Genomic DNA, 26,853 nt, shown 5'->3' with positions numbered 1-26,853 from the left:
AATTCTTTGAATCACTGTCACAGTTCAAGATCTAATCGAGAAATCACTTTTGATCCAAGTTTAGAAATTTATGCATGAAGGCATTACCATGGGTTACCCATGTTAACTCACTGAGACTCCATGTAAAACAAGGGATTAATGCTTGTCACACTGGCAGTAAATAAACCTAAGATATTACTGCATATATGCATGTACATCATGATGGAATATAGAGTTGAGCTATGCAGGAGGCATGCACCATGGCAGATATTGCATTCAGTCATGGGAAAATGCATAAACATGCCATGCTAACGATACAGCAACAGGTGTGGTACTATCCTAATCGCCATCCTGAGCATCTCCCACAATGCTACTTTAAGTGGCAGATTGAATATTCTTAGAACTGCTTTGTTACTGCATAAGAATGTGTGTGTGAAAAAAGGGTTATGTCAATGTGCACCATTAGCTGCGGGATTTTTTTTACATAGGCTAGCTGCATGGTGTGTGTATAGGGAAAAGAGGAAGATAATGTTGCTTGGTCTTAGCAATCATAGAAGTATCTTGTCTAAAATTTTCTAAACAAATAATTTTTGTGAGATGAAGGGAGTAGATATTATTATGAATTTAGACATAGGGTGTATTTAAGTGCATAACAAAGTTTATGAATTTAAAAAAACTAAAATAACATATAATTTGGGACAGTGCGTACTTTATTCATGAAGAAAGATCCATAACCCACAAATACAGCAGTCAGCAGCTAACGCCCTTGACTACGTTACTGTGCATTTGGATTTTGTGCAAAACACAGAAAGTAAAAACATTATTCACTAGTAGGTGAATCTGGAAAATCTTTGTATGTTCATTTACATGCCTACTTGGTAGCCTATTCTACATGGGACAATTTCACGCTAGTGTTTGCAAGCTAGCATCGGTGACAGATGAATTAGTTGCAGACAAAAATGTGCCTGCAACGCAAACACTGAATGCAGATGACTACAGGGGAAGGACTAAAACCATAAGAGCACCAGGAATCATTTGCCATCTTCCTGTGTCATTTCACCCGAGGGGGAGGGGGCAAACTTTCAATCTCTTGCAGTCAGCAATCGAGCAAGTAGCGCTGTAGCGGAGCATACGTCCAGATCGAAAAGTAATAGGCAGCCGAGCAACTGTGACGTGCATCCACCCAGTACCAACCTGGGTGCTCAGGTTCCCAGTGCTAACGCAGCACTGTCTGAACATCCATACAACGCAGCAAGGAAGCCGAGCAATTGGGGGGGAACAGAGAAACAAAAACAGCAAGGAAAATCTTGGAAAAATGCCCCCTTTTTTCACAGGGCAAAGCCAATGAAGAAACCATTCGAGCCGCTACATCATGTGGTGACAATGCCAGCAAATCTGGAATAATTAGAAAAGAATGATGAAATCAACTTTGATCGGCTGATGGGGGAGAACCATCAGTCATATTATCATGGCGAAATTCTACAACAATGCAGGTAATGTTGTCAGTGCTCCCCCGCCTGAAGGCGATCTCCGTCAGCTTCCGGGCTGCAGCTTCAGGGCCATCCTCATCCTTAACAAATGCAACAGCATGCTGGAACAACAACAGGGACAATATCAGCAGACACTAGGAAAGTACCAGGAAGCGAAGCTTTATCTCCGCTGATCCTTAGTTTCTATGTGCACGTGAACAAGGTGTTGAGGAAAAGCATCACTGCATGTCTGTGCAAAAAACTTCATGCATGACTTGAGAGAAAGTATAGTGATCCGCATCACATCATTTTTTGTTTCTGAAATCCAAACACACACGATGAGTGCAGCATGCATTTTTGAGAATTTTTAATGGCTGAATAAGCAATAAACAGCGGAGGTGGAGCTGTCAATTTGAATTTGTACCTAAATCCTATCCATGCGAGCTTAATAATCAGGTTTTGAAAACAAAAAATCTGCATGGCAAAAATCCAATATGAACGCTACTGTTGCTGATAACTTGAAGGTTCCTTTTTGCAATAATTTGCAAATGACCATACTTCCAATCAAGGAATGAACTGAATATGTTTCAAACTCACCTACAACGCTAAAATATTAGGAAGTAGTCATGTTTATTTGGCACTCAAACCAAATAATTTCAACTGTAGCACCTAAACAATTAGCAATAGTGCCCCCTTTGGAAATACTAAACAAGTTAACACACATGCAGAAGTCACTATTTATGGTCCAGTGCTGCATATGCAATTACATACATTTTTTGGAAAGAAAGCACGATGGGAGTACTACTCATAAAAAGAAACGCAGCATATACGTGTACCAAATTTGGCAGGTGTCACACTAACCTCATTTGACACCACATCCCACAGCCCATCACTAGCCAAAATCAGAAACTCCAATTCACCATCAATTTCTTGATCCTGGCAATAAGTTTCCAAGTAAGTAAACTGCCTCCCCATTTGTGATCAGATGCATAAATGACATAAGATAACACATTCCAGTGTTGTATTTACCACCCTTGCAATGGATAAAATACGAAGTTTATGAGTACTGAAGGGCACCTGAATCTCAGGGTCTGCAACAACGAATCGCTTCAACAAATGATTGCCAAATGCCCGGGACATTGCAAGAATACCACCTACCCTCCATGTTCCTGCAAAGTTATTTACCAATCACCATTATCATCTAAAAGATCTTTTTTATGAGCCCCTGTCGATGTTATACGTAATTCAATTTCAATTAAGTAGATAGAAACTGTAATAAATTTGACAGAAATACACACACTAAGGGCCTGTTTGGCAACCATGTGTTAAAGTTTAACACATGTCACATCGGATGTTTGGATGTTAATTAGGAGTATTAAACATAGGCTAATTACAAAACTAATTGCACAGATGGAGTGTAATTCACGAGACGAATCTATTAAGCCTAATTAGTCGATGATTTGACAATGTGGTACTACAGTAACTAATTGCTAATGATGGATTAATTAGGCTTAATAGATTCGTCTCGCAAATTAGCACAGGGTTCTACAATTAGTTTTATAATTAGCTCATATTTAGTTCTCCTAATTAGCATCCGAACATCCGATGTGACACTGTTAAAGTTTAACACCTCGTATCCAAACACCCCCTAAATCAAAACGGCAGTTGTTATGATCAATTTGACTTACCAGACCATGTAACAATTCCTCCAGCATCCTCAATCCGTTTCTGCTCATCACTTCTGTTTGGTTTGTGGTCATCGGAGAGTGCAATAGCTGCAAATAAGAGTGATAAATTGCTTTAACTGCTAACCAACGTATCCTGGGATGAGTATACATTCAAATGTTAGTACAGACTGGATAAGTTGCAGTGCTTCTTTGAGCCACACCGTAGCAAGGGAACCAAATAAGTAAAATATAAATATGGGAGCATCACTGTCCTAACTTGCCGAGCATGCATCGCTGTACCACATATATGTGTCTAAGTGTTTTCCCAATAACCCGCTTGGCCTGGTGAAGAAGATATTTCTACTGGAAGGCTAACAAACATGTCTGTTTCCCATCAACAAAGACGTAGGAGCCTTCAGTGCTTGCTCACCCACCCAATGATCACTGCCAAGCTGGGATTAGGGTCATCTTGACAGCAGTTATAAGGGTAGGTAGCTGGTTAATTTGTAGTCATGACGTGGTTGAAAAACACCAAACTTGTGGGGTGGTTCTTGAAATTTTCAAAATAACCATATTCATCTGGACTCTAAAATAGCATTAAACTGTGTTGTGGTACCAGTCAGTGATAAAAGATGCAGTCTCAAACTTTTGGACATCCCTGTTATATGATGTCCATCACATTTCTTTTAGGCCAGGAATCATGATGATGGGTGACCTATCGACATACATGCTCATCACTAATTTAGTTACCATGCAAGTTAATAAGTGATACATTATTATCAACTTTTTTATGGCAAGACTACAACATTGCTGTCATGGTAACATACTACAATACTGACTGAGTGATGAAATTAAGAAAATAAATAGAACCTTTGCCTGCATTTGATATTACAGCCCGTGAATCACCAACATTTGCCACATATAGATGGTTACCGACCAAAACTGCAGTTGATGCAGTTGACCCAACCTGAATATTGCCTTCAGCATCCAAGAAATCTGCATCAGTTTTTTTATAGACCTCACCTGCAATTTATGATTGGTAGATCCATCAATTCAATACTAAATGAACTGCATTGTTTTAAGGTAAAGATTTATGAGAAATCATCATACTTATAGCAGATTTAGTATCAGCAACAAAAGCTGGATGTTTCATGAGGTTTTCAAATAAATGCTTCTTCAGATACTCAGCAGCACGGGTACCTCCATGACCTGTAATGATGAATGGTGTGAGGTTCATTAAATAGTGCAAAAAAGGTGTTTGAGAGAAGTGAATGCCTGACCGTCAAATACTCCAAATAAGTTTATTTGTTTATCATCAATTCTAGATGATCTTATGTCATAGAAGTCTTCCATGCTTGCTCTTCTACCTCTAATGCTTGAATATCCACAATTTAAACTCCCATCCTCACTGCAAGCACATATATTCACAAGGAAAACAATTAAGAGAGGTATTATGAATAAATAGGTTTGCTGCCATGCATTTTTTTCATTGAACGCGCCAGGAGAGCTGTGTATCATTGCATTGATAGAAGAAGGGAAACCACAACACACACACCCACACACTCCAAACTTCAAAATTACATCTGCAGCTGCCATGCATTCTCAGGTAAAACAATTTATATAATCTGTGAGTGGATGAGCACACAGTGATAATCTCTGTAAATTAACATGAAAAAATTGGTTGTTTGTGTTGCTTAATAAATGATTTAAAAATTGGTAGTCATCCATCAGTGTTAGATACAGTTGGGCTTGTTACAAAGATAAGTAATGTACTAATAATTGATGTTTCACAAGTGATTCAACAGGAAAGTCTTGTCGAACTAATTAAGATGGTGCTAACATGCTACAAGCTACATGGACTTGATAAATCATAAGCAGCGCACACTTCAAGCTCTATATAACTATAACAAAAAGAACTCCTTCAACTAAGTTTCAAAAGAACCCAAACGCCTCATATGAAAAGGTCTCAATTGTCAACCAATACCCACAGATTGGAGCCTACAACTTGCCAACAAAAACAAACATTAGCAACAATCCAGGAGGTGTTACCTCTTCCACCCGCCATGCACGTCGGGCACCTCCTCGCTCTCCCTCTCGCTCTCCTTTTGGGCCGCCGCAAGGGCGGCCACCAGGGTCGCCTCCCCCGCCTCCCTCACCCTGGCATTCGCCATCATCTGGACCGCCGCGAAGAACCGGCAGTGCTTCAACGGGTGCCGCACGCCGAGCCCCTTGCGGCTCCGAGGCCTCGGCGGCCGCAGCGCCCTCGCCCTCGCCGCCGCCACCACCACGGCCGGGGCCGCAGGCGCCGCGCTCGGGTCCTCCTGCTCCTTCGCGCCGCCGTCGCACGCCATCTGACTCGCCTTGGACGCTCGGAACGAAACCCTAGCGCCGGCGGCACCACATGGAAAAACAACCACCCTCGGATCAAAGATTTCGAAACGGAAACCGGCCGGCGTGGGCAATGCGGGTGCGCCCGTGCCTCCGGGACCCGATCGAGCGGAGCCGGAGGGGGGCGGCCGCGTCGGGCGGCGACGATCTAGAAGGTTTCAGATTCCCGCGGGGGAAGAGGGCGTCTCGGCGGCCGGTGAGCGCGCGCGTGGGTGAGCTGGACTTGGTGGCGTCGGGGACTCGTTGGGGATGGGAAGCGGGGCCGCGGGAGGAGGCAACCGAAGGGAGGCGAAGCGGAGATGCGATGGCCGAGAGGATCAGGGGAGGCGTGTTTGGTTTGGGAGGGGTCGACTTCGATGGCCTGTGGGACCATGTAACTGGGGCTCAGCTGTCAGTGATGCGAGGCCGTCTGGGACTCCCTGGGCGCGATGTTCGAGCAGGTGGGAGGCCGTGTCTGATCGCTGTCAGGTGGGACAGATGGGTCCCTGTATCGTCGGCTTGCATGGACTTGGACCGAGGCCGAATCTAGGCTTGGACTGCTTTGGCTGGGCCCGGCCTGATCGCAGAAACAGAAGCAGACCGAACGACGGTAATCTTAATTCTGAAAGAGGATCAAGGATAACGGATTAACAGTGATTGTCCTCTCCAAGAGCATTCAGTCTTTCGACATCTTTCTTACTATGCCAACTAGAAGAGCTTAAAAGATTAGCAAGATTAGCTACGCGCCTACGCCACAGTGTTTTCGTGAAATTGGCTGCGCTGAAAATGGCACATCTAATTTTCCCGGTTTCAGCGTCAGCTACCACGAAAATACAGTGCCCTATAGCAAAATTTGCCAAAAAAAATAGAGAGATACACTATCTTTTTTTTAAAAAAAAATCCAGGACATCTTTGGTGCCCGGCATGCATCACACTATCGTATTGCTGGTCGGATATGAGCACAACCCGATGTCTTTTCATGAGTGACTCGCATCCTGTTATGATCATCCTTTTATCTTTAATTATATTATATCTTTTAAATTTCATCACATTGTCTTATTTTAGGAGGTCTTTGTCAAACCTTGCGGCAATGAGCTTTCATGCGATTCTAACTTAAATCTCGTATGTGTTGAATTACAGTTACACTGATGGAAACCCGAGACACACGAGATTTCAAGCTCCAGGCAATTTCAGCTGACGTCGTCTCCATTGTTCGAGATTTATGGTAGTGCATGTGACCGTTCTTGTGAAGTTAGAGAGTGCACTAATTCATGCTCTAACTTATATTGATGAAGTTGTAGGCTTTACGATTGGAGACTTAAGCTATGTGGCACATCTACATAAGCAAAGCGAATTATTAAATATGTAGCATGCATGGATGTACTCCTACCGTATCCTTTTCTTATGGATTTGAACTTGTTCTCTCTGAGATCTTAAATGTATGAACTATCGAGTGTTAATGATTTGAATGGGTTAATACTTGTGATACTTGGATTTGAATGGGTTGATATATTAACGTAATATTATTAGTAAAAGCTTCATCGCATACGAATACGAATTAAAACAAAAGGGTAAAAAAAGAAAAGGAATAAACTTTAGTTAAAACCAACCAATACTAAAATGTCGTCCGTAATAGTGTGACGTGGCTCGCAGTTTAGTACCGATTGGTACTAAATGCACCATTTAGTATCGACTAAGCGATACCGCGTCCGGTACTTAGCGAGGTTAGTGCATACTCCCTCCGTCCCAATATAAAAGACATTCTGGGAGTGCACACAGGAACCAAGGAGTGGGGTAAAAGACCACAGCACCCCTATAATGCAATCATTGCTCAAAGGGACAGGCTGAAAGACGTGCACCATTTTTGCATTAAATAATAGTACAACCAACACTTCGGCCAGCACTAGCATTATTTAAACTTTCAACAAAATACGTTGCATGAGGCGCCAAACACACTTAGCGCCAAAAATGCAGTTAGTGATTTTTTACATAGACATGCGAAAACAAAAATTCAAAGCACGCGCCATTTCTGTAAATCTTCCTCCATGTTGAAGCCAACTACCTTATCTTGCCTGTTTCATTTCAAACATTCACCCCGTCGTTTACATGGCCAAGCTCTTAGTGGATTTGAATGCGCTCTTAGTGGATTTGAATGCACCACCAGAGGACGGAGGGGAGAAGTTGCCAGATCTCAACAGCAGTCCTGCTGAAGCTCAAGATGATGATGATCCCTTGCAGGATGTGGGTCAAACTGGTGAACAAGCATTTTATCAAGGTTAGCAAATCCATCTCTCTCTCTCTCTCTCTCTAGCTCTCTCCCCCTCTCTCTAGCTCTCCCCCCTCTCTCTATCTATCTCCCCCTCTCTCTCTAGCTCTCTCTCTCTCTCCCTCTCTAGCTCTCTCTCCCCCCTCTCTCTCTTGCTCTCTCTATGCCCCTCTCTCTCTCCTCTCTCTCTCTAGCTCTCTCTCCCCCTCACCTCTCTCTCTCCCTCTCTCCCTCTCCCTCTCCCTCTCTCTCCCTGGTTTAATATCATTCTCCTAAGATCAGTATGTACTTATTTAGTTTCTCCTAGAATAAGTGTGTACTTTCTCCTAAATCTTTTTATTGTAGCAGGTCAGAATGTTGGGCATCCATTTACTCTGAGTGATCATCAACTTGAAAGAGAACAAGGAAACCTGCTAACAGATGGGTATTTCCATTAGTAGCACAAAAATTTGCAAAACAAAAATATCATCATCTATGTACTGATAATACATACAACCATTAACAAATTTTGGTGCAGGAAATGCTAGAGCTTCACAAGACAAACAAGATGCCATACAAGATCTCATGAATGACTTTAGTGGGGGAGCAAATGCCTTACCTGGCCTCTTTGATGATGCACCAGTTCATTGCCATCCCTTTGATTTGAATCTTCCTCAACAGGGCAGTGAACAAGAACACTTGCTGACATGTGATTATTTCCAATTAGTGACTTGAGCATAGACTTATGTTTGCTGAAAAAATCAGATTTAATGCACATCCTAGGTAAAATTATTAATTGTGTGCAAATCTGCAGCATGTGTGATCCAAAAAAGATTAATTGTCTACATATCCTCAGCATGTGATACAAATAAAAAGGTCCTACAACACATTTATTAGCTCCAAGTCCAAAATGATTTGTATTGATCATTTCTATTTTTATCCAGGTGAACAAGATGCCTTGGATGATCTCATAGAGGTGTTTGGCGTGTACACTGAAACTGTAGACATCGCCTTTGATGAAGAGGAGTTGTCGGACTCAGATGGTGAAGAGGATCAGCAAACCCATGATGACGAAGAGAATGCCCAAGCACATGATGCTGAAGAGGATGAGCAAGCACATGATGGTGTAGATGATGACCAAGCAAATCATGATCAAGCCCCACATGATTGAAGAATTTAACAGATAGACAAAGACATGACATATTTCAAGATTTGCTTCGGAGCAGTAACAATGGAAAATTAAAAAGAAATAGTACAACTATTATTGCTGCAAAGTACAATGTCCGTATACGTACCATGCAACGTGTATGGAAGAGAGCAAAAAAATGTTGGGCATAGGGCATACCAGTTGATGTCAAGGGTTTGAAACCTAAGAACTGCGGTCGTAAAAAAGTTCAAGTGGACGTCTTTAGAGTTCCAGATATTCCCCTAAGCAAAAGGGGTACTATAAGGTCACTTGCAAATACTCTAGGTGTCCATAAAAGCACTCTGCATAGAGCATTCAGGCAAGGATTGCTACGACGACACTCCAACTCACTGAGGCCCTATTTGAAGGAAGCAAATAAAAAGTGGAGGCTGCAATGGTGTCTCTCTATGCTAGAACCAAGTACGCTACCAACTAACCCCAAGTTCAGACACATGAAAGATATAATCCACACAGATGAGAAGTGGTTCAATGGGACAAGAAAGAAAAATAAGATGTACATGGCTCCAGACGAAGAAGACCCCCACAGGACAGTGCAAAACAAGAATGCCATTGAGAAAGTCATGTTTTATTCTGGAGTTACATAGCCTAGGTTTGATGCTGAAGGTAGATGTTATTTTGATGGCAAGTTAGGTTGTTGGCCTTTTGTCCGTGAGGTACCAATCTCGGTCATGTTTTATTCTTGTTTCGAGATATAAGAATGAGTACAACTATATTCTCATAACAATCTTTGTACTTTCAGGAACCGGCACAAAGAAAAAGTGGCAATAGGCCCAGGGGCACTCCTATCACGAAGACAATGAAGGTTGATAGACAAACAATGCGATCTTATATGATCACAAAACTTCTAGAAGCTATACGCATTTGTTGGCCTCGAGAAGATGCCAACGAGATAATTTGGATACAGCAGGACAATGCTCCCTCACATATCCGCGCCGATGATCCTGATTTTATAGCAGCAGTTGCCTATACCGGCCTTGATATACGCATAATGAATCAACCTGCTAATTCACCTGATATGAATTGCCTAGACCTTAGTTTCTTTGCATCTCTTCAGTCGTTGACAGATAGAACGACATCCAGAAACATGGATGACCTTATCGCAAATGTGATCAAGGAATATGAAAACTACAACCCTTTTATTCTAAATAGGGTATTCCTGACGCTACAAGGATGCATGGTTGAGGTTATGAAAGATAATGGAGGGGATAGGTACAAGATCCCCCACATGAATAAGCCGAGGTTGGAGGCAGCAGGCATGCTTCCCAAATCTCTTAGTTGCGACAGGGAGATAGTTCAGAAGGCCATTGAGTTGTTGAACAACTAATGGAATTGTTTGTTAAGCTTTTGAGGTGTGCAGCGACAATGGGATATGGATGTCTAGCTTTTGCTTAATGTACTGCTACTGTTATGTGTGTACTTGTACATACGTTTAGTATCTTGTAATCCTAGTGGAGGTGAAGGAAAGCCTTTTGTGGTGCATGTATAAAAACTAGTTTGGTTTCTCTGAATTCCTACTTAATCGTGTTCATGCATTTCCTGCCGCTAAAAACACCATCTGTTCAGCTAAGCTAAGCTCCAGGTTTGTATTTCCAATAATAGAGCTTCACATATTTTTACTAGACTGCAAAAACAATAGTCGGCTGTGCTGTTCTGGTGACAACGAGCGAATTTCATTCCTAATGTTGAGATAGCGGAGTTGTACCAACCTCTAAATGCATTGGCGTACATGCACTCAGCCTTGGTCATAAAACTAGAGGCAAATAATTTTCCAATCTCGATTAAAAGAAAGACATGAGGAGTTCTACATCATGCAAATTAATTTACTCAGCCTAGTTCATACCCAAAAGCTAACTTCGATATATTAGCAAGATGGAATCACACTGCATAACATAGTCAGTCAAACACACAAAAGCAGCAATTCATCATCATAGATACTATGCACACATGACAACTAGTACTGGGTGTAGGTAGAAGTGATGGCAACCTTGATCCAGGGGATAAAGACTTTCCTGTTGGCCTCTTCGATGCCGGTAAGGCATTGCTCGATGTACTGAACCATCTCTTCGGTCATTTCGCCGCCGGCAACCGCGGTAGCTTTGGTTGTGCCTGCCTCCAAGGCCACCTCGCCCATTGCAGCAGATCGACGGCCAAAGGCCCCTTGACCTCGGCGGAGTACTGGACGACAGCTCTCCTCCAGGGCACTGTCTTCAGCTTCTGAGTCGACAACGTACAATTGTCCGTCGGGGTCCACACGCAGGCGAGAACGTCTGGCGTGCTTCGGACTCCCATCGCAATCACAGCTCCCAAAGTTGAGAGGGCAGGTGCCTTCACAACCGCCCTCCTCCGCCACAAGGTGCTTTTGTATCTCATTGCAGTAGCAGCACCCCAACATGGGAGAGTAGCTGACATCGTCACCGTCGTCGCCGCCCGCCTCCATGATGTGCTTCGGGCTCCCATCGCAGCCGCAGGTGCCCATGTTGGGACCGCAGCTGCCGCCGTCGCCGCCGCTCCCTAACTTGGGGGAGCGTGTCCCATAGTCGTCGCCGTCCCCCCCACCTTCAGGGCGAGCTTGGAGGCCGAATCACCATCATGGAGCACCGGCTTGACAATGGGATCAGGGCTCCCATTGCTTTCGCTGCTGCTGGTTCTCAGTTTTGCGCCGCGCTGCTTCGACCAGGTACGGCGGCGGATCCAGGCTACGCGGTCGGGGAGACGGCGGTGCCGCACAGCGCCGGCCATGCTCGATGCTGTAGGTGTTGGGTGGCTGGGGAGATCGAAGACTAGGAGATGTGGTGGTGGTGGAGATGGGGAGACGGAGGAGATGGGGACGGGGAGAGGAGACGGGGAGGGAAGGGGCGTCGGGCCGCAGTCATCGGCTCGCCACCGGTCCGCCAGGGCCAGCCGTCGCCGAGGAAGGAGGGGAGGCGGCGTCAGCGGCCGGCGGCACCATGCAGATCGGCAAAGGCGGAGCTGGCTGCAAGGAGCGTGGAGCCGGATGAGGAACGAGGATTCGTGGAGAGGAGGAAGGAGGCGCGGAAGAGCGGAGAGAGAAGGAGGTGAGCGCGTCGGCCTACCTTGCCTCGCGCAGCTCGCGGTCGTGAGTGGAGAGCCGGGAGCCTGACGGAGACGGAGAGGTAGGAGGCGGGGAGCGGATGGCTGTGCATGCGAGTGAGAGGATAAGGCTGGAGAGCTTTCCCATCGCCTGCATTTTTTTTATTCCATGTAGTGGATGACAGAAAATTGATTGATTGACAGCTGCTGTACTCGCCTACTACTTCATCTAGGCCACCAGAGCTAAAATGTCAAATATTTTGAAACTTCTTGTGAACCCTCAAACGTCTTTTATACTGGGACGGAGTGGGACGGAGGGAGTATTCGTGTGAAGCCGATGCGCAATCATGATGAGAAGTTAAGGTTCAGGTGATGGACTGGACTGCTCATGGTGATTCGCGCATCGTTGCTGAGGTCTGCTTACCCTGTGCGGCTGTGCCTGTTGCCCTCTTCGTATCTCTCACTTTCAGTTGCATTCATTTTTTAATAAAGAAAATAAATAGAAAGGAGGCGGACCCTATATAGAAAGATGAGCACCGGGTGGATAATGTGAATGACTTGGCTGTGAGGGCATGGCAACGGCTTCGAGGTAACACAATACTCCCTCCCTCCGATTAGGAGTGCAATTATATTTTTTTCTATTGTCAAATTACCTTGATACCCTGATTAATTAGCCAAATCCACTAATTGAGGCGTGCTTTCTTTTTATGCTGGTGTAAATCACGTCATGCAGGTAATTAAGTGGGCCCTATTTGTGGTCCAATATCTAGGACTGTACTCTTAAGTCTTTTTATATGATAGAATTGAAGTTTTCGTGGACGGACGGAGGGGGTATTTACTGGAAAAATGTAGATTATGTAGTTGATAACTAAAACTAAGCTAAAAGCGTGATTGTAAGACAATGAGGAAGGCAATATGTGGTTTTCCAACAAAGACATGTTCAATGTGTTTGGGTTCTTTCATGCTTGATTTTTGTAAGGCTAGCAAGGCCAGCACATAATGCACACAAAGGTAGGCTACAAAAATGATAGACTCAAATCGATATTATACACGAAGAAAATTCATGCTCGACTAATATCTATAACTTAACATTTTGAGGTATGCCCCTTCCTCAGGAATTGAGCAACCTATAGGAAAAGCCACAATAAATTACTGGAAGTAATAAAAAATAGCTTTCCAACCTAACCCATGCGATTCCACGGGTTGATGACCAGTAGAACAAAATGAAGAATAAGAGAAACATGACTCGGTTATCCTGGAACCACAAAAAAATCTTATGGTTCACATATGGAAATTCGTCCCCAATCCCCTAAACATATTCAGCTACAATGAATCAAACAAATAAAACACAATGAAGAACGAGTGTTAGCTCGTTTTCCAATTGCACTACCTGTGTCCACGCCAACGCGTGTTTAAGCCTTGCTCGGCGCCGTCTCTAATCCCCTTCTTTCCTAATTGATTACAAATGGCTCCGTGCCATATATTTCATAATGACAACAAAATAATATATAATCAATGAATATGTGTTGAGCAATGATGGACTCCTGAAGTTGCAGAATCAAATAACCCTTTTGCTCTCACCACTGTAGTCGGCAGAGGTAAGCCGCTCTCCAAAACCACCCCTGCATTGCCAAAGAAGATCCTGTACCTTTCCACTTTAGATGAGATACTTTCTATCCTTGACAGAGCTTCCATCATCCCTCCTTCTATGAAAATGGTTGAGTAGTGAGGATGCGATTCTATGATGGATACTGTGAGCTCAACTATCACTCTTCTCATCCTTGGGTGTTCAGGTCTCGGTTTCTTGTTGGCATGGAGTGCACTCACCATTTTCTGAACAAATGCTGATACGCTAAGATGTGATTCAAGAGAGTGGACAACACATTCAGGGATGATATTACAGATCTGTGACGCAAGGCCAATTAGGATCTCCATCTGTTTTCCTTCCACAGCCACAATGTTTTCCATCACCTGCATATTGTGTGCTCAAGATGTAAGGTAACTCAATGATTGCTTCATAACTATTAGGCAATAATGAAAACAAAAAAATATGTGCATGGAAAACAGAAACTTGTATATTTGCCACTCTTATTGTTGTGTTATCCATATTATAACAGATTTCCACACGTAGTTATAGATGAAAAAAATTTAAGTGAACAGCTAAAACTTTCTCTAAGTAGAAACTGAGAGACTCACCACTGGCAAGGCATACGAGAGGTGCTCATTTGCACCTAGACTGCACATCTTGTCTCTGGAGTGCTCACACAGATTCTGCAGAAGAGTTGCAGCAACATATCTGTACTCATTGTGCCATAGCATATCATTGAGATCCTTGATAAGTTTGTATCCCGGTTCCTCCAAGATGACTAAGCAGTTTTCAGGGTTATCAATTGCAAGATTTGCCAGTGCTTCTCCTGCAGCCAATCGCAACGGTTGGCAGTAGTGCATGTTGGTTGGTCCATATCGCCCAAGAAATGCGTGCATCAGCTTGCCAATAATCACTTTGTTGCTCCCAATCTCCTTCCTTGCCTCCTCTGCCAAGGCCAACTTAGCTATGATATCCATGGCTGGCTCCCATACTTTAATGCTGCTGCGGCTATCTTCCAATATACCTACAAGGTTGTCCAGCAAGAAGGGGTCCTCCCACAGCTCTTGCCGGAGCAACACGCCCACTTTCCCGCCAGTGATTGCAAGCCTCCTTACCAAGCTCAATGATGAGCAGACCACTGCTTTCTGCTGCGCACTATTGTCGCTAATGTAGCTTACGAACCCTGAGATCTTTGAGATGAGATCCGTGGCCCTGCAAATTTCTGCACAGTTGTCATGATCAGAAGCGAGCCTCTCGAGAATTAGCATGCCAAGCACAGGGAAGGAGTCCTGATGCGTCAAGGGCGGCTCTTCTGGAACAGTCCATCTTTCTTTCATCCTCCGCCAACGCCGGCTAACATATGAATCATTTCTCCATGGTTTGATTCCGGCACTGCGTGGGGTGTTATTGCCACCAACATCCTTTGGTGAAATTAATCCTGTTGCAAGCTGATCCTTGGCATCAAGGAGTGAGGAAACCAACTTGAGCATGCCAGGAGTCGCTGCGACCCTGAGGCTGCCAGCGAGCTTGGCAGTGACCCTGGCGGCCAACAGCCTGATATCTCCGTCGTGACCATCTGTCCAGCCAAGCATGCCGATCAAGGCGGACACTGCTTTGCTGGAGCAGGCGATCCTTGAGACGAGATCTTCCTTTTGTTGCAGCAGGCTGTCAAGAATGAGGACCCCGGCGAGCTGCTCTTTGCGCGAGTTGGAACTCAAGGAGTCAATGGCGAAGCGAGCGAGGCTGATCTCCTTCCCTGCAGCAAGAATACCGGTTTCCATGCACTTGAGGTAGACGCAGTTGTAGTACAGGTCGACAGTTCTTGCTCCCCGCTTGCCTTTGAGTCCCGACTGGCGTGCTAGGGATCTACGGAGGAAGAAAGAGAAGAGATGGGAGATGCATGCCACAATGTAGAGTGTCCCTTGGCAGAGCGCCAGCACGTAGAAGAACACTACAGATGTCACTAAGTCTTTTTCAGTGTGTTGTTGGTGAGCATGGTGAGCCAGACAACCAAGGCGCACCGACGATATCACAATTGGTGCGACAGCCGCCGGAATCTGCAGGTTGCCAACCAGTAGCACCACTAGCAGTGCAAACACTGTCAGGAGGTCTGAGGCGACCCTTAATGAGTACGACAACAGTTGGCCAAAGAAGCATATGTGCAGGGTGATGTCAGTCAGTTGGCTAGAGGAACCATTTGCCGGGGTCTGTAGGCTGCCAAGTGAGAGAACCAATGTAGCTAATGGTAGGCCCATTGAGTTCAAATACCGGGCCCAATATGATATTGGTGCCGTTGCTAGGGGGTCGATGTAACGCGACACCAAATAACCAAGCCAACTCATGATTAGAATTACTTTAGCCCAAGATAGCAGTTTGCGGCCACAGGGTCGGTCTGTTAGGTTGGCAATGATGCGTGGTCTAAAGTTGAGAAGTAACACTGCCACAACCTGTGCTACGATAGCTGCTAACTGAGAAGCCCAAAAGATAACATCTTGGTCTAGGGCAATCCACAACAGTGGTACCTTTCCCAGGCGACCTTGTGGTTGCGCTGCTGCTGGTTTTACCCGCACCCATATGAGTAACGCAGCGAGAATCAGGAGGGCAGCTAGGACAGCCCAGAGCAGCAGCCGCCGGTACCGTCGGAGCCGACTCATCAGCTGAAGAGCCCCTGGAAACTGCAGCTTGCTCATCAGAATTATTAACACCGCCATTACGATGCTCAGATACGCGAATCGCAGTTGAAGCCGTTGGGACAAATTTACAAGAAGATAGATGGACAAACCCAAGATAGCCTCCAGTTCATTCCATTCCTGCGGTCGCACGAGCATGCGAACAAAAGGTGAACTTATGGCTCTGATCGCCCTTGTAGTCCTGAACAACGACTGGTCGTCCAATCTGTAGTTGCGGCTGAACATCCTGAAGACGAGCAAAACAGCAGAGTATTAAGGTGTTGGGGGAGGTTAAAAAAAACACAGTATATAGCAGAACTCCGTCTTAACGTCAAGATCGATGTTTATCTACAACACATTAATTCTTGTAGGAGTAGCAGCTAAAACGATAGTACTGTAACTAGTTTTTCCCCTTTTAATCTGGCAGGGTAGCAGATATATACTAAGGGTACCTGAAGGCTTCTATGAAGATCACGGCCGTTGCGTACCAAAACTCTGATTTGAGGTCCTTGCAGTACCCGCCCAGCAAGACCACTGTCCCCCAAAGGAAAGCCAGCGTGCCGAAGGCATTGCCCGCCCACTCCCCCGAGGCAACAAAGAGAACAAATCCATTCAGCCTCCGCTCCTGCTTAGCTGTGGCACTCTTCCTCCTCCGACCCGGCAACACGCCGCGTGCAGCCGGCACTTGGATGGAAAGCTCGCGGCCGCCGGTGTCTTTCTGGCTCGCCATTGTTTGTCGGTCCCTCGTATGTACGGTGGCACCGGTCTGGGCTGGGCTATTTAGCTTGCTACTGTTCCTCACTCCGCCACCAGCTCGGCGCTGGTCTGTCTGTCACTTAATTACTTCTACTCAGTGTGGACGGAATGATTAGTCCGGCAACAAAGGTGTGGAGTGGTTGGACGGACGGAAAGCTTGTTGCTAAATACTGTTAAGATCACAGCTTTTACAGCCTTTACGTACTTTGCGCGTGGCGCGTTCACTCCACTGCAGTGCTGCTGATAAACTATATACTCCATGTGTATCACGACCACAATACAGAAATGGTTAGCCTAACTACGCCGGACACTCCCAAATCAGAAAGGCATAACAATATTCTCTGAATCGGCGTCATTTTTTAGTGAAACCCAAGTTGGTAGTGGTTTCTGGAGTGTGCTGTCCGAGTCTAATTCGATACGGGATGCTCAATTTCTGCTTTGTGTTGGTACCTACCCGACAGACCCTATTGAGTGGGTATGCAAAGAAACACTGATATCCTTAACCTTGAGCGCAGAACTTTGCCACGTTTACTGACTAGATATTTTAAATATGTGGTAAATTGTTCAAGCCATTTTGATTAGATTTGCAATCAAGTGATAGCTGAATAAAAGAAATATTCTTATATCTAACTCGTTCGGTTTATTTTTTTTCTAATCCCATTGATGATCGGCTTGCTAGCTGAACTGTTGCTAAACTGATTAGGGTGTTTATGTGGCCGGTTTGTTAGATGCAAGATTAACTAAGCAAAGGGAAAATGGATAACAAAGAGGAGCTAGCAGAGCATTCAGGGCAGTAGGCAGTTATCACCAGATTTCTGATGACCCCAGACATCTTTCAGGAGCAGCCCAAACATGTCTCATGTCTGCCATCTCCAGAGAATTTTGAGTCTCCTCTGGCTGTTTTGTCTGCCCGTTCCAGAGGGTTTCCAGCGACTCTGCGAACAGTTGTAGGAGTATGTGATGTACAGAGCTGAATGGACGCGTGTGGAGGAGAATCATGCATCACGGAAAGATGTTTTGCATGCATTGGAAAGTGACGTTTCTAACCTGCATGTTAGACTTCTTTTGAAACCTCCTCCAGCCACGTATGATCCTAGGTGGACACTTTAGAAAAGAGAGAAATTTTCAAAAAAAAAGCAAAACATCTAGCCTGTAGACTCAAATCATCATAGTCATTGGATCTATTGTGTTTTCTATAAAATTATGCACATATGCTATTATGAAAAAATTTTAAGTAACCCCCTAAATCTGTATCTAAACTACCCACCTCTGCCATTGTATAAAATAAACTAAAGTAACCCCCTAATCTTCATCAAAACTACCCACTTATACTATTATAAATAATATTTAAAATAATTTCCTAAATTTGCAACTAAATTGCCGACCACTAATACTTAAAAAATAATTTTGCATCTATATTAACCACATATATATGCCATTACTAAAAATAATATGAGGTAAGCATACAAATCACCTTAGTTACGTTAAAATATACACCAATATATGATTTTAAATCATCTATTGGTATATGATATAATAATTAAGGTATTTACGCATGATGTGCATCACCATTTACAAAAGATATAGAGGAAGTGATGAGAATATAGATTTCTATGTTAAAATTATAGCTCAAATTTAGGGTCCATTAAATAAATTCAAATGCACCTGCGATGCAAAGTGAAAAGATAAATCTGGATGAAAACGTTATAGACCAATTACTGACTAAAATCTATCATAATTAGATAAAGATAATAAGTATATATCTATATAAGTATTGTGTTTGAATATTTAACAAATGAGAGGTAGTTCAAAGTAATAGTTTTGTAGCAACGTGGCTTTTTTTTTTCCATCAGAGACTCCACGTTAGTTCTCATAAGACACGCTACAAAAAAGACAAATTCTAAAAATTCTCATGAAAATTAGAAACACCAAACATCAATCATGTAAACTCTAATAATCATAGTCATTGGTCTATTATATTTTCTAAAAAATTACGCACCACTATCATTTTAAAAATATTCTAAAATAAACTCTAAACCTATATCTAACAAGTCAGCACACATGCATGATTACCAAACAAACATACATTCCAATTCCTCTGCAAGAAAGAATACAAGAATATATAGTGCTACATCTAGATACGTATTATGTCTGGATACATAGTAAAGTTATGTATCTAGGAAAGCTAAAACGTATAGTATTTTGAAACGGAGGGAGTATTTGGCGTGGCTCTCCAAGAAGCCTGGCGCCTCTTTACAAAACGTTTCAAACGGCAAATGGTGGCTTAAGAACTAATGGACGGTAACAACAGGATCAAGTGCCTATCCCACCTTTCTCAGTCACAAGATAGCATCTGGAAGGCAATATTAATTAATACTCTTACAGAGGTGCAACCGTAAATATAATAGGGAAAACATCTGCAAGTAGAAAAATGATATTCCTCTTTACATCAGCTTTTAAGTAGTATAAAGCTCTGCGACCAGAAACACATCGTCAAACCAATTTAGAATATACAATACTACATTCTTTTAATCATATAAAGACAGTGCTTGTCTGGAAGATTGGCACCAAGAACACATATACAACAATAGTATGGCTTCGGTCTCTTGCTTTATCATCAGTAGATGGTGATTGACCAATGACGATTAATCATGCAATGTCACAATAGTTGAGCACCTGGAGTTGGAGTTGAAGGATCAATGAGCCCTTTGGCTCTAGCTACTAGGTCGCGCAGAGGTAAGCCGCGCTCCAGAACCACTCCTGTGTCACCGAAGAAAACCCTGTACTTTTCCACCTTGGATGGGGTCCTCTCTACCTTGGTCAGTGCTTCCATCATCCCTTGTTCTCTGAAAATGATTGCGCAGTGTGGACACGAGACCACAACCGATATTATCATCTCAACAACGACCCTTCTCATCCTTGGATATTCATGACTTGGTTTCTTATTGGAATTGAGTGTAACCACCAGCTTTTGAACGAGTCCTGTTGCATTGGCATGTGACTCTAGCTTGTGGGCAAAACTTTCAGGGATCACAGTATAGATCTGCGAGGCGAGGCCGATAAGGAACTCCAGTTGCTTGCCCTCGGCAACCATCATTTTCACCAACACCTATATAACATAAATATTTAAACATTTAACATAAATATTTAAACATTTGTGCAACTTCTTGATTAATTAGTTCTTTTATGGCAATGAAACAATATATGCAATGACGTCATTTGAAGAGAAATTTTAGAATGGTTGGAAAAAATGAGAGCCGTTCATTCCAAGAAATCTAACGGTGGAAATAAAGGAAGTATCCTGAAATACCTAAAGAGAAGTACCCAGTACTGCCAATTTGATTGGTGGGACCCAGTACCAAAAATAGTCCTTAAATTTAATTTTTTGTAATTATTTTTTCAGATCAAACAGTGGACAAAAATCACAGACAAAAGTACCAACAAGTAAATAAGCTACACAGGTCTCCGTCAATTTTGCTTCAAGGAAAACTAAGATACACAAGACGTCAAATGTAGAAGACATGTATGCATAAAACACTGATTATATGAACGTTTATGTAGAGTGAACCATCCTTATGTAGCTAATTTAGAAGACTCACCCCTTGCAAGGCAGACGAGAGGTGCTCGCGTGATTCTTGTTGCTGCAGCTTGTTTCTGGAGTGAGAGCACAGATTCTCCAGTAGACTTTCTGCAAAACATGCAAACTCATCATTCAGAATCATTTTCTTGAGGTTATCAATAAGATCATATCTTGTTTCCTCCAAGATAGATGAGCAGTTGGCGGGATTCTCCATTGACAAATTTGACAGCGCTTCTGCTGCCACCATTCGCAGTGAACAATCATAGTATGTGTTTGTTGATCCATCTCGACCAAGAAATACATGCATCAACTTAGTGATGAACAATTGGAAGCTCCCAATCTCATGTCTTGTTTCGTCATCAAGAGCAAGCTTTGAAATGATAACCATTGTGAGCTGTTGATCCATTCCAGTGTGGCTATCCTCCAAAATTTCAGCGAGGTTACTGAGTAGGAAAGCTTGTTCTGAGATCTTCTGCCGGAGAGCCAAACCAATTTCCCCTTCGGTGCTCACAAGCTTTGCAATCAACTTCAAAGCTGAAGTGATACATAGTTTTTGACGCGCCTTGCTAATGTTTGTTGCGTTCGTGTTGGTATAGCTCATGAAGCCTATGATCTTCGGTATGAGTCCGGCTGCTCTGTTGATTTCTGCACAGTTGTCAGGATTGTGAGTGAGTTTCTCAAGGATTATCATCCCCTGCACAGGAAACGAATCCTCATCCGTCCAAGGTTCTTTTCCTTCTTTTGGAACTGACAGCATCCCCTTGACGGATAGCAAGAATTTCCATGTTTTGCACCACCATTTGCTGTTGGCTTCTGCATGGGCTGAATAATCTTTTATTATTTTTACTGTTTGATAAGGAACTTCCACCCCCTTCATGTCCACTGTGGTAGCTGAATCGTGACTTATTATTAGTTGCCCATTATCATTGGACTGTTCATTGTTATCCACTATTTGAGCTGAATTGCTTTGCTTGACCAAAGAATTCTTTGCATCAGAATCAAGAAGAGAAGATACCATTTGTATTGTGCCTGGGATGCCAACAATTAGGAGATCTCCAGCAAGCTCAGCGGCAATCTTTGCAGCGAAAAACCTGATAATCTGATCGTCTGGACCAGTCCAACGCAGCATGCTGATCAAGGTGACAACCGCCTTTGTGCAGGTGGTTCTGTCTGAGTCAGGCAATTTGTTAGAGGCCTCTCGTGGCAGAAGAAGGGAGTGCAGAATTTGGACCGCGGCGAGCTTCCTGTTGCGTGAGTTGGAGTTGAGAGAGTCAACCGCGAACCTCACAAGATGTAGGTCCTCCTGAGCAAGCACACCATCTTCCATACACTTGTCGTAGGCATGCTCATAGTACATATCAACAGATTCAAATCCCTCCTTGACATCACCTAGTGCCCTTGCAAGATATCCCCGAAGGAAGTGGAAGAGTACAGACTCGCATAAGCACGCAAGAATGTACAGCGTCCCTTGGCCAAGCACCATGCTGTAAAAAATCCTGAGCGCTGGTGCAAGGTGCTCATTATTGTTTTCACCGCCCGGGACGACCTTATGGCTCTCCTTGCTGGATAGGCGCATCAACGAGAGCCCGATCCGCGCCAGAGCCATGGGAATCTGGATGTTGCCTACAAGCAGCGTCCCTAGCAGTATGAGGATGCCCATAGACCGAAATGCGATCGGCACTGAAATAGCTATCCAAACCGGGAATATCAAGGAACCAAATTTCTGGAGCAATTTAGGAATATGAGGTAGTATTTCGGTTTTTTTCAGGCAGGCCGCTATTAAACTATGCAAGCATCCAACAAAAAGTGGTGCAACAACCAATGCCGCAAATCGTGCAGGAGCATTGGTCCATAAGAGTACACCACCAAATGCTAGGACTGCAACTAATGGGCTTGCCTGCAGTAATGGGTGACCCTTCTTCATGTATTTGACAATTGTGGGAAGCTGCACCATGCTCCCTAACGCTAGTAACACGGCCAGCAAAACGAAGTGATATGGCATGCGATGAGGTGGTTGTGGAAGGTATTTGTAATGGACGAGGAGAAATTCGATGGTGCCGTACAGAGATACCATCACGATCCCTACATTCAGGTAATAAGGTACATTGCCTATGAGTTTCACCCTTTTCAGCCTAATGCTTCCTGTTGTCTTGAACAACAACTCATCGTCTGATCGGCTTTCACGGCTAAACACCCTGGATCATATTACCGAGCAAAAGAGATCAGCGAAATGAATGGGACCTATGTGCATATATGCCTAACAAATACTTCGTTGTAAAGCAATATCAAGCTTGAGAATTGGAATACAATAATATTATATACTATATCTGTTCTAAATAACAAAGGGTTAGTGTGCAAGTGTCATTCGAGGTAACAAGTAGATGCCACATGTGTTATGTGTACGAGGCAGGACTTATTGGTTGATGTTCCTATATTTAATTCATTTGGTTCATCAATTTACATATTTAATAATTTTGCATGATCGGTGAGGGCAAAAACCCAAAGAATCGCTGCACTGGCGGCACAAGCACCTTTCTACAGAGTTAAGTCGTAAAGGAAGACAGAATAATTTTGCAAAAAAAGGATGGGTGCTTTCTTTTTTGGCGAATAGGATGGGCATGCAGTTTGTGTCCTCGGTTTGTACCATACAAAGTACAAGCCAAGGTGATTTGAGCAACAAGTTAACATAGGATATATAGATGAAGCCCCCTATCATACTATTACTGACCAGAAGCTAGATATTTTGTTGGAGTAGAAACAAATTAGAGAGGACAAATACGTACTCTTAAAATTATTAGCCTACGCGGAAGCAGGATTGATGCACTAGGCAAATACTAATCATAAATGATTTATCTCTTAAACTCTTAGCATACATGGCATAGTAGTACTCGAAGGAGAGAGTGAGGTTATATCGCGTCACAACAAGACTACGGAAGCGTTTTCTTCCCGTGTCTTATTTTTAGCACGTGTCACATCGAATGTTTAGATACTAATTAGGAGTAGTAAACGTAGACTATTTACAAAACCAATTACATAAGTGGAATCTAAACGGCAAGACGAATCTATTAAGCCTAATTAAGTCTAATTAATCCATCATTAGCAAATATTTACTGTAGCAACACATTGTCAAATCATGGACTAATTAGACTTAATAGATTCGTCTCGCCGTTTAGATTCGTCTTATGTAATGGGTTTTGTAAATAGTCTACGTTTAATACTTCTAATTAGTATCTAAACATTCGATGTGACGGGTGCTAAAGTTTAGCAAGCGGAAGAAAACAGGCCCTACGTATAGACACTCCAGAATCACATATAAATAAGAAAGAGAAAGGAAGTCAGATAATGAAGAGTCTCTGTAAGAGGAGGAAATGAGGTTAGCACGCACCTGAAAGCCTCGAGGAACACTATCGCCGTGGCGTACCAGAAATCCGGACCCAGGTTCGTGGAGAACCCGCCGAGGATGACGACGGTCGCCCACGTGAACGCGAGCGTGCCGAGGCCGTTGCCCGCCCTCTCCAAGAGCGCGACGGTGCGGACGAAGCGGTTCAGGCATCTCTGAGCAGCCAGCCATGGCGGCTCGACCGCCGTTGATCCTTGGGGCTGATCTGGCGCCGTCACGGCAATGCTATGATGGTTCGGATCGGCCACGGCGCCAGCCATCCTTCTCAGTGAGCTTCAATTCGGCAGCTAGTCTAAACTGAAGGAATTAGTTCAAGGCTGTGTGCGTCGTCCCCTGCGTGAAGGATTAAATATATAAGCCCGGGAGAATTCTACATGTGAAGGAAGTGGCATCATAATTACGATACAACTTTAGCTGGGAACGTTGTCTAATTAACTTTTGTGTATTCCCTTCCTCTTTATCAGAAGATGCGCGGGCCCATCACTTTTGTGCCTCTCTCTATCAGGTATCAGGTCCAGAATTCATAAAGAAGTACCCATTTAGACGTACGTAACCAAATGGATGGTCCGCACTCCGCAGTAGCAAAGCTCTAATTTAACTATAGAAAAGGACATCCTTATTAACAGGTGGAACTACTATGCATGCGAACGGCCAAGAGATTTGCTCCATGTATTCTTGTGCTATTGTGTGATTCACTTCCTTTCCCCATAAAACTACGGTCGGAAGCTAAAGCTCCCCTTAGATATCAAAAATTTCCTAAGTTATATAGAAATTAATTACGAGGTGTTATATGTTGAACAAAGACAACCTAGTGAAACGATAATTGAATGGGAACAAAATGGTGTACCTTTTGCAGTAAAACTATTCAACATCTCTTTTTTACTATCAATTTGTTACATCAGTTTTGAGAACAGCCATGATTCCTAAAGAAAACCTAAAAACATTTCTCATGGATGGGGGTTGGCTTGGGAGGGGTATATGTTTTATGTTGGGATATGTATAGCTATGTCGCTGTAATATTGTTTTGATTTTAAAATATTAAATATTTTTAATTTTCAGAGGTTCTTACTGGTTGAGATACTGGAGATTATTGTATTAAAAGATATGGTGTTAAGGGAGGACATGAGCGCATGCTATGCATTAGAGGTGGATGTTAAGGACCTCGTCCCCAACAATGGGTGGAGTTTGATTATCAATAGAATTATTGCCAAATGATATGCTTTTCTTTAAAATGCTTATGGTTCATATTTTATTTGGTTTTATCATAATCTTAGCTTAGAGCTAATGTGCTCCAATAATGAACCCAACTGTGTGCTCTAAAGGCTGTGCAAAGGATGAACATGTTTCCATTCTCTAAAAATATACCTACACGCTAAAAAATTGGCTGAAAAAAATGTACAGTACAAGAGTTCCATAACATTTCCTGAGTGTTCTTTTTTTACAAATGGATGATGGTTGCTGGCTTTCTGTATAATGTTCTCAAGTAGCCAACGGTTTTTAGACATTTTCTAAGAGCTATTTGCTAGTTCTTTTAGTTGGGAATTGTTGGTAAGTGTTATTTTTGTTGCTAATTTATCTTCATCCTCGGGTGTTATCCAAATTAGACTACAAAACTCTAGGCCACTTAAAAAATTGTGTAGAAGAACAATAACTCTTGGCCAGTTGAAAAAGAAACATTCTCAAAAAATGTTAAATATGACGTAGTTATAGTCAGATCATGATGTCAAGAAGATGATGCTATCTTGATAAGCTAAGGTGACTACGCCCCATTCAAAAATACAGTATGGAAGCGGAACGGATAGTGACATCAATAACTTTGCACTCATATGCTGTTGGGGCCTGCTACCCGATCGAAAAAGTTCCCTTTTAAGGTAAACAGGAGGGGAGGCCCCTAATGATATTCATTCATTAATAAAATGTGGAGCTGCACATGTATAATATAGAAACTATGTCCAAATAAACAAGGGAAAAAGGAACAAAAGCATATCACTAAGCTCCAAAAGCAAAGGAAGCAAGAGCCAAGGGGAAGGAATTTATAGCCAATCTCTCATAGTAGGCCTTTTGATCTCTCATTGCCTTGGCAATGATAAGTTCCATTTCCTTACAAAACGACTGGGTTCATCTTCCTAAAGAAGGTCTCTTAGGCAATGGCAATTTCTTAAAAAAAACTTGTGATCTCGTTCTCATCATGCATTCTTCAAAACGGTCCACTAATGGCACCACTGACTAATAAAAATACATTCAACAAACTGAAGGTCGATCAACAGTTTCTTCAGTCGATCGTCGATGAGGAGCAAAAACACAGTTGTAGTTGTAGCTGTCAATCTGAAATTTCTTGAGTCGCAAGATATTCCTATGCGTTAAGTCTCAGATAAGCCAAAAAGAAAAAGGAACTTGTGCTTGCACCAGAAGACCTTTAAACTCAGCCGAGAAATAGAAGATATTTTTCGTTGTTTCTATTTGAACGCGAAAGCTGAGAACACATTGAAGCTGCACTCCGAGACCAGAACAAAGCGATGCTTCATTCATCTGACTCTGTGCACATGTTCATATTGTTCACGACCCCCACAGTTGAGTCTTGGTCTTGGCAGAAGGGAGACGACCCAGGTCTTCGGCGCTGAGAATACCTCATGTGCCCCCACCCTCTCGACGCAGGGAACGTTCAAAAAGGTTTTAAAATTTTCCGAAATTTTTCATGATATTGCTAAGACATGTATCTAGCTATCTCTTCATGAAATTCCAAATTTCTAGAAAATTTTCATGAAGTTCCATGACCCATGGGTGACCCTTGCATTGGGAGGACAGGAGCATCTCACCATGCCCTGCCCTGGGATACGTCGTTTCCATTTGGTTCTTTAGTTAGGCGCTTCAATAT

General features: G+C 43.2%; 3 protein-coding genes across 3 annotated transcripts; all 3 read right to left on the bottom strand.

The window, feature by feature from the left end:
• Nucleotides 1-1,284: 1,284 nt before the first annotated feature.
• LOC101773678 (probable protein phosphatase 2C 7) lies at nt 1,285-5,466 on the bottom strand. The gene is made up of 8 exons (XM_004969125.2): nt 5,165-5,466; nt 4,396-4,523; nt 4,226-4,324; nt 3,986-4,138; nt 3,137-3,223; nt 2,526-2,617; nt 2,310-2,384; nt 1,285-1,570 (listed from the first exon to the last, which is right to left on the bottom strand). Exons 1-8 carry the CDS (start codon nt 5,464-5,466, stop codon nt 1,403-1,405), a joined length of 1,104 nt encoding a protein of 367 aa, XP_004969182.1. The 3' UTR covers nt 1,285-1,402.
• Nucleotides 5,467-13,241: 7,775 nt separating this feature from the next.
• On the bottom strand, nt 13,242-16,972 carry LOC111257347. Its single transcript, XM_022826696.1, has 3 exons — nt 16,695-16,972; nt 14,182-16,489; nt 13,242-13,956 (listed from the first exon to the last, which is right to left on the bottom strand). The coding sequence occupies exons 1-3, from the start codon at nt 16,970-16,972 to the stop codon at nt 13,498-13,500; spliced, it is 3,045 nt and encodes a 1,014-aa protein (XP_022682431.1). The 3' UTR covers nt 13,242-13,497.
• A 2,373-nt stretch (nt 16,973-19,345) lies between these two features.
• On the bottom strand, nt 19,346-24,339 carry LOC101773272. Its single transcript, XM_004969124.3, has 3 exons — nt 23,964-24,339; nt 20,598-22,773; nt 19,346-20,107 (listed from the first exon to the last, which is right to left on the bottom strand). Exons 1-3 carry the CDS (start codon nt 24,236-24,238, stop codon nt 19,658-19,660), a joined length of 2,901 nt encoding a protein of 966 aa, XP_004969181.1. The 5' UTR covers nt 24,239-24,339; the 3' UTR covers nt 19,346-19,657.
• Nucleotides 24,340-26,853: the final 2,514 nt, after the last annotated feature.

The sequence above is a fragment of the Setaria italica genome, chromosome V (genome assembly GCF_000263155.2).
Source record: "Setaria italica strain Yugu1 chromosome V, Setaria_italica_v2.0, whole genome shotgun sequence".
In the NCBI taxonomy this organism is placed as follows: domain Eukaryota; kingdom Viridiplantae; phylum Streptophyta; class Magnoliopsida; order Poales; family Poaceae; genus Setaria; species Setaria italica.
Note: the sequence above shows the minus strand (reverse complement) of the source record. Positions and strands in the feature narration are given on the sequence as shown.

Coding starts and splice junctions, on each gene's coding strand:
- LOC101773272 (XM_004969124.3), bottom strand. CDS start 24,238: ATGGCTGGCGCCGTGGCCGATCCGAACCATCATAGCATTGCCGTGACG. Junction 22,774..23,963: donor GTGTTCCTCGAGGCTTTCAG/GTGCGTGCTAAC, acceptor AATATGATCCAG/GGTGTTTAGCCGTGAAAGCC. Junction 20,108..20,597: donor TCTCGTCTGCCTTGCAAGGG/GTGAGTCTTCTA, acceptor TATGTTATATAG/GTGTTGGTGAAAATGATGGT.
- LOC111257347 (XM_022826696.1), bottom strand. CDS start 16,972: ATGGCGAGCCAGAAAGACACCGGCGGCCGCGAGCTTTCCATCCAAGTG. Junction 16,490..16,694: donor ATCTTCATAGAAGCCTTCAG/GTACCCTTAGTA, acceptor GCTCGTCTTCAG/GATGTTCAGCCGCAACTACA. Junction 13,957..14,181: donor TCTCGTATGCCTTGCCAGTG/GTGAGTCTCTCA, acceptor CACAATATGCAG/GTGATGGAAAACATTGTGGC.
- LOC101773678 (XM_004969125.2), bottom strand. CDS start 5,466: ATGGCGTGCGACGGCGGCGCGAAGGAGCAGGAGGACCCGAGCGCGGCG. Junction 4,524..5,164: donor GTGCATGGCGGGTGGAAGAG/GTAACACCTCCT, acceptor ATGTGCTTGCAG/TGAGGATGGGAGTTTAAATT. Junction 1,571..2,309: donor GGGATGTGGTGTCAAATGAG/GTTAGTGTGACA, acceptor TTGTTGTTCCAG/CATGCTGTTGCATTTGTTAA.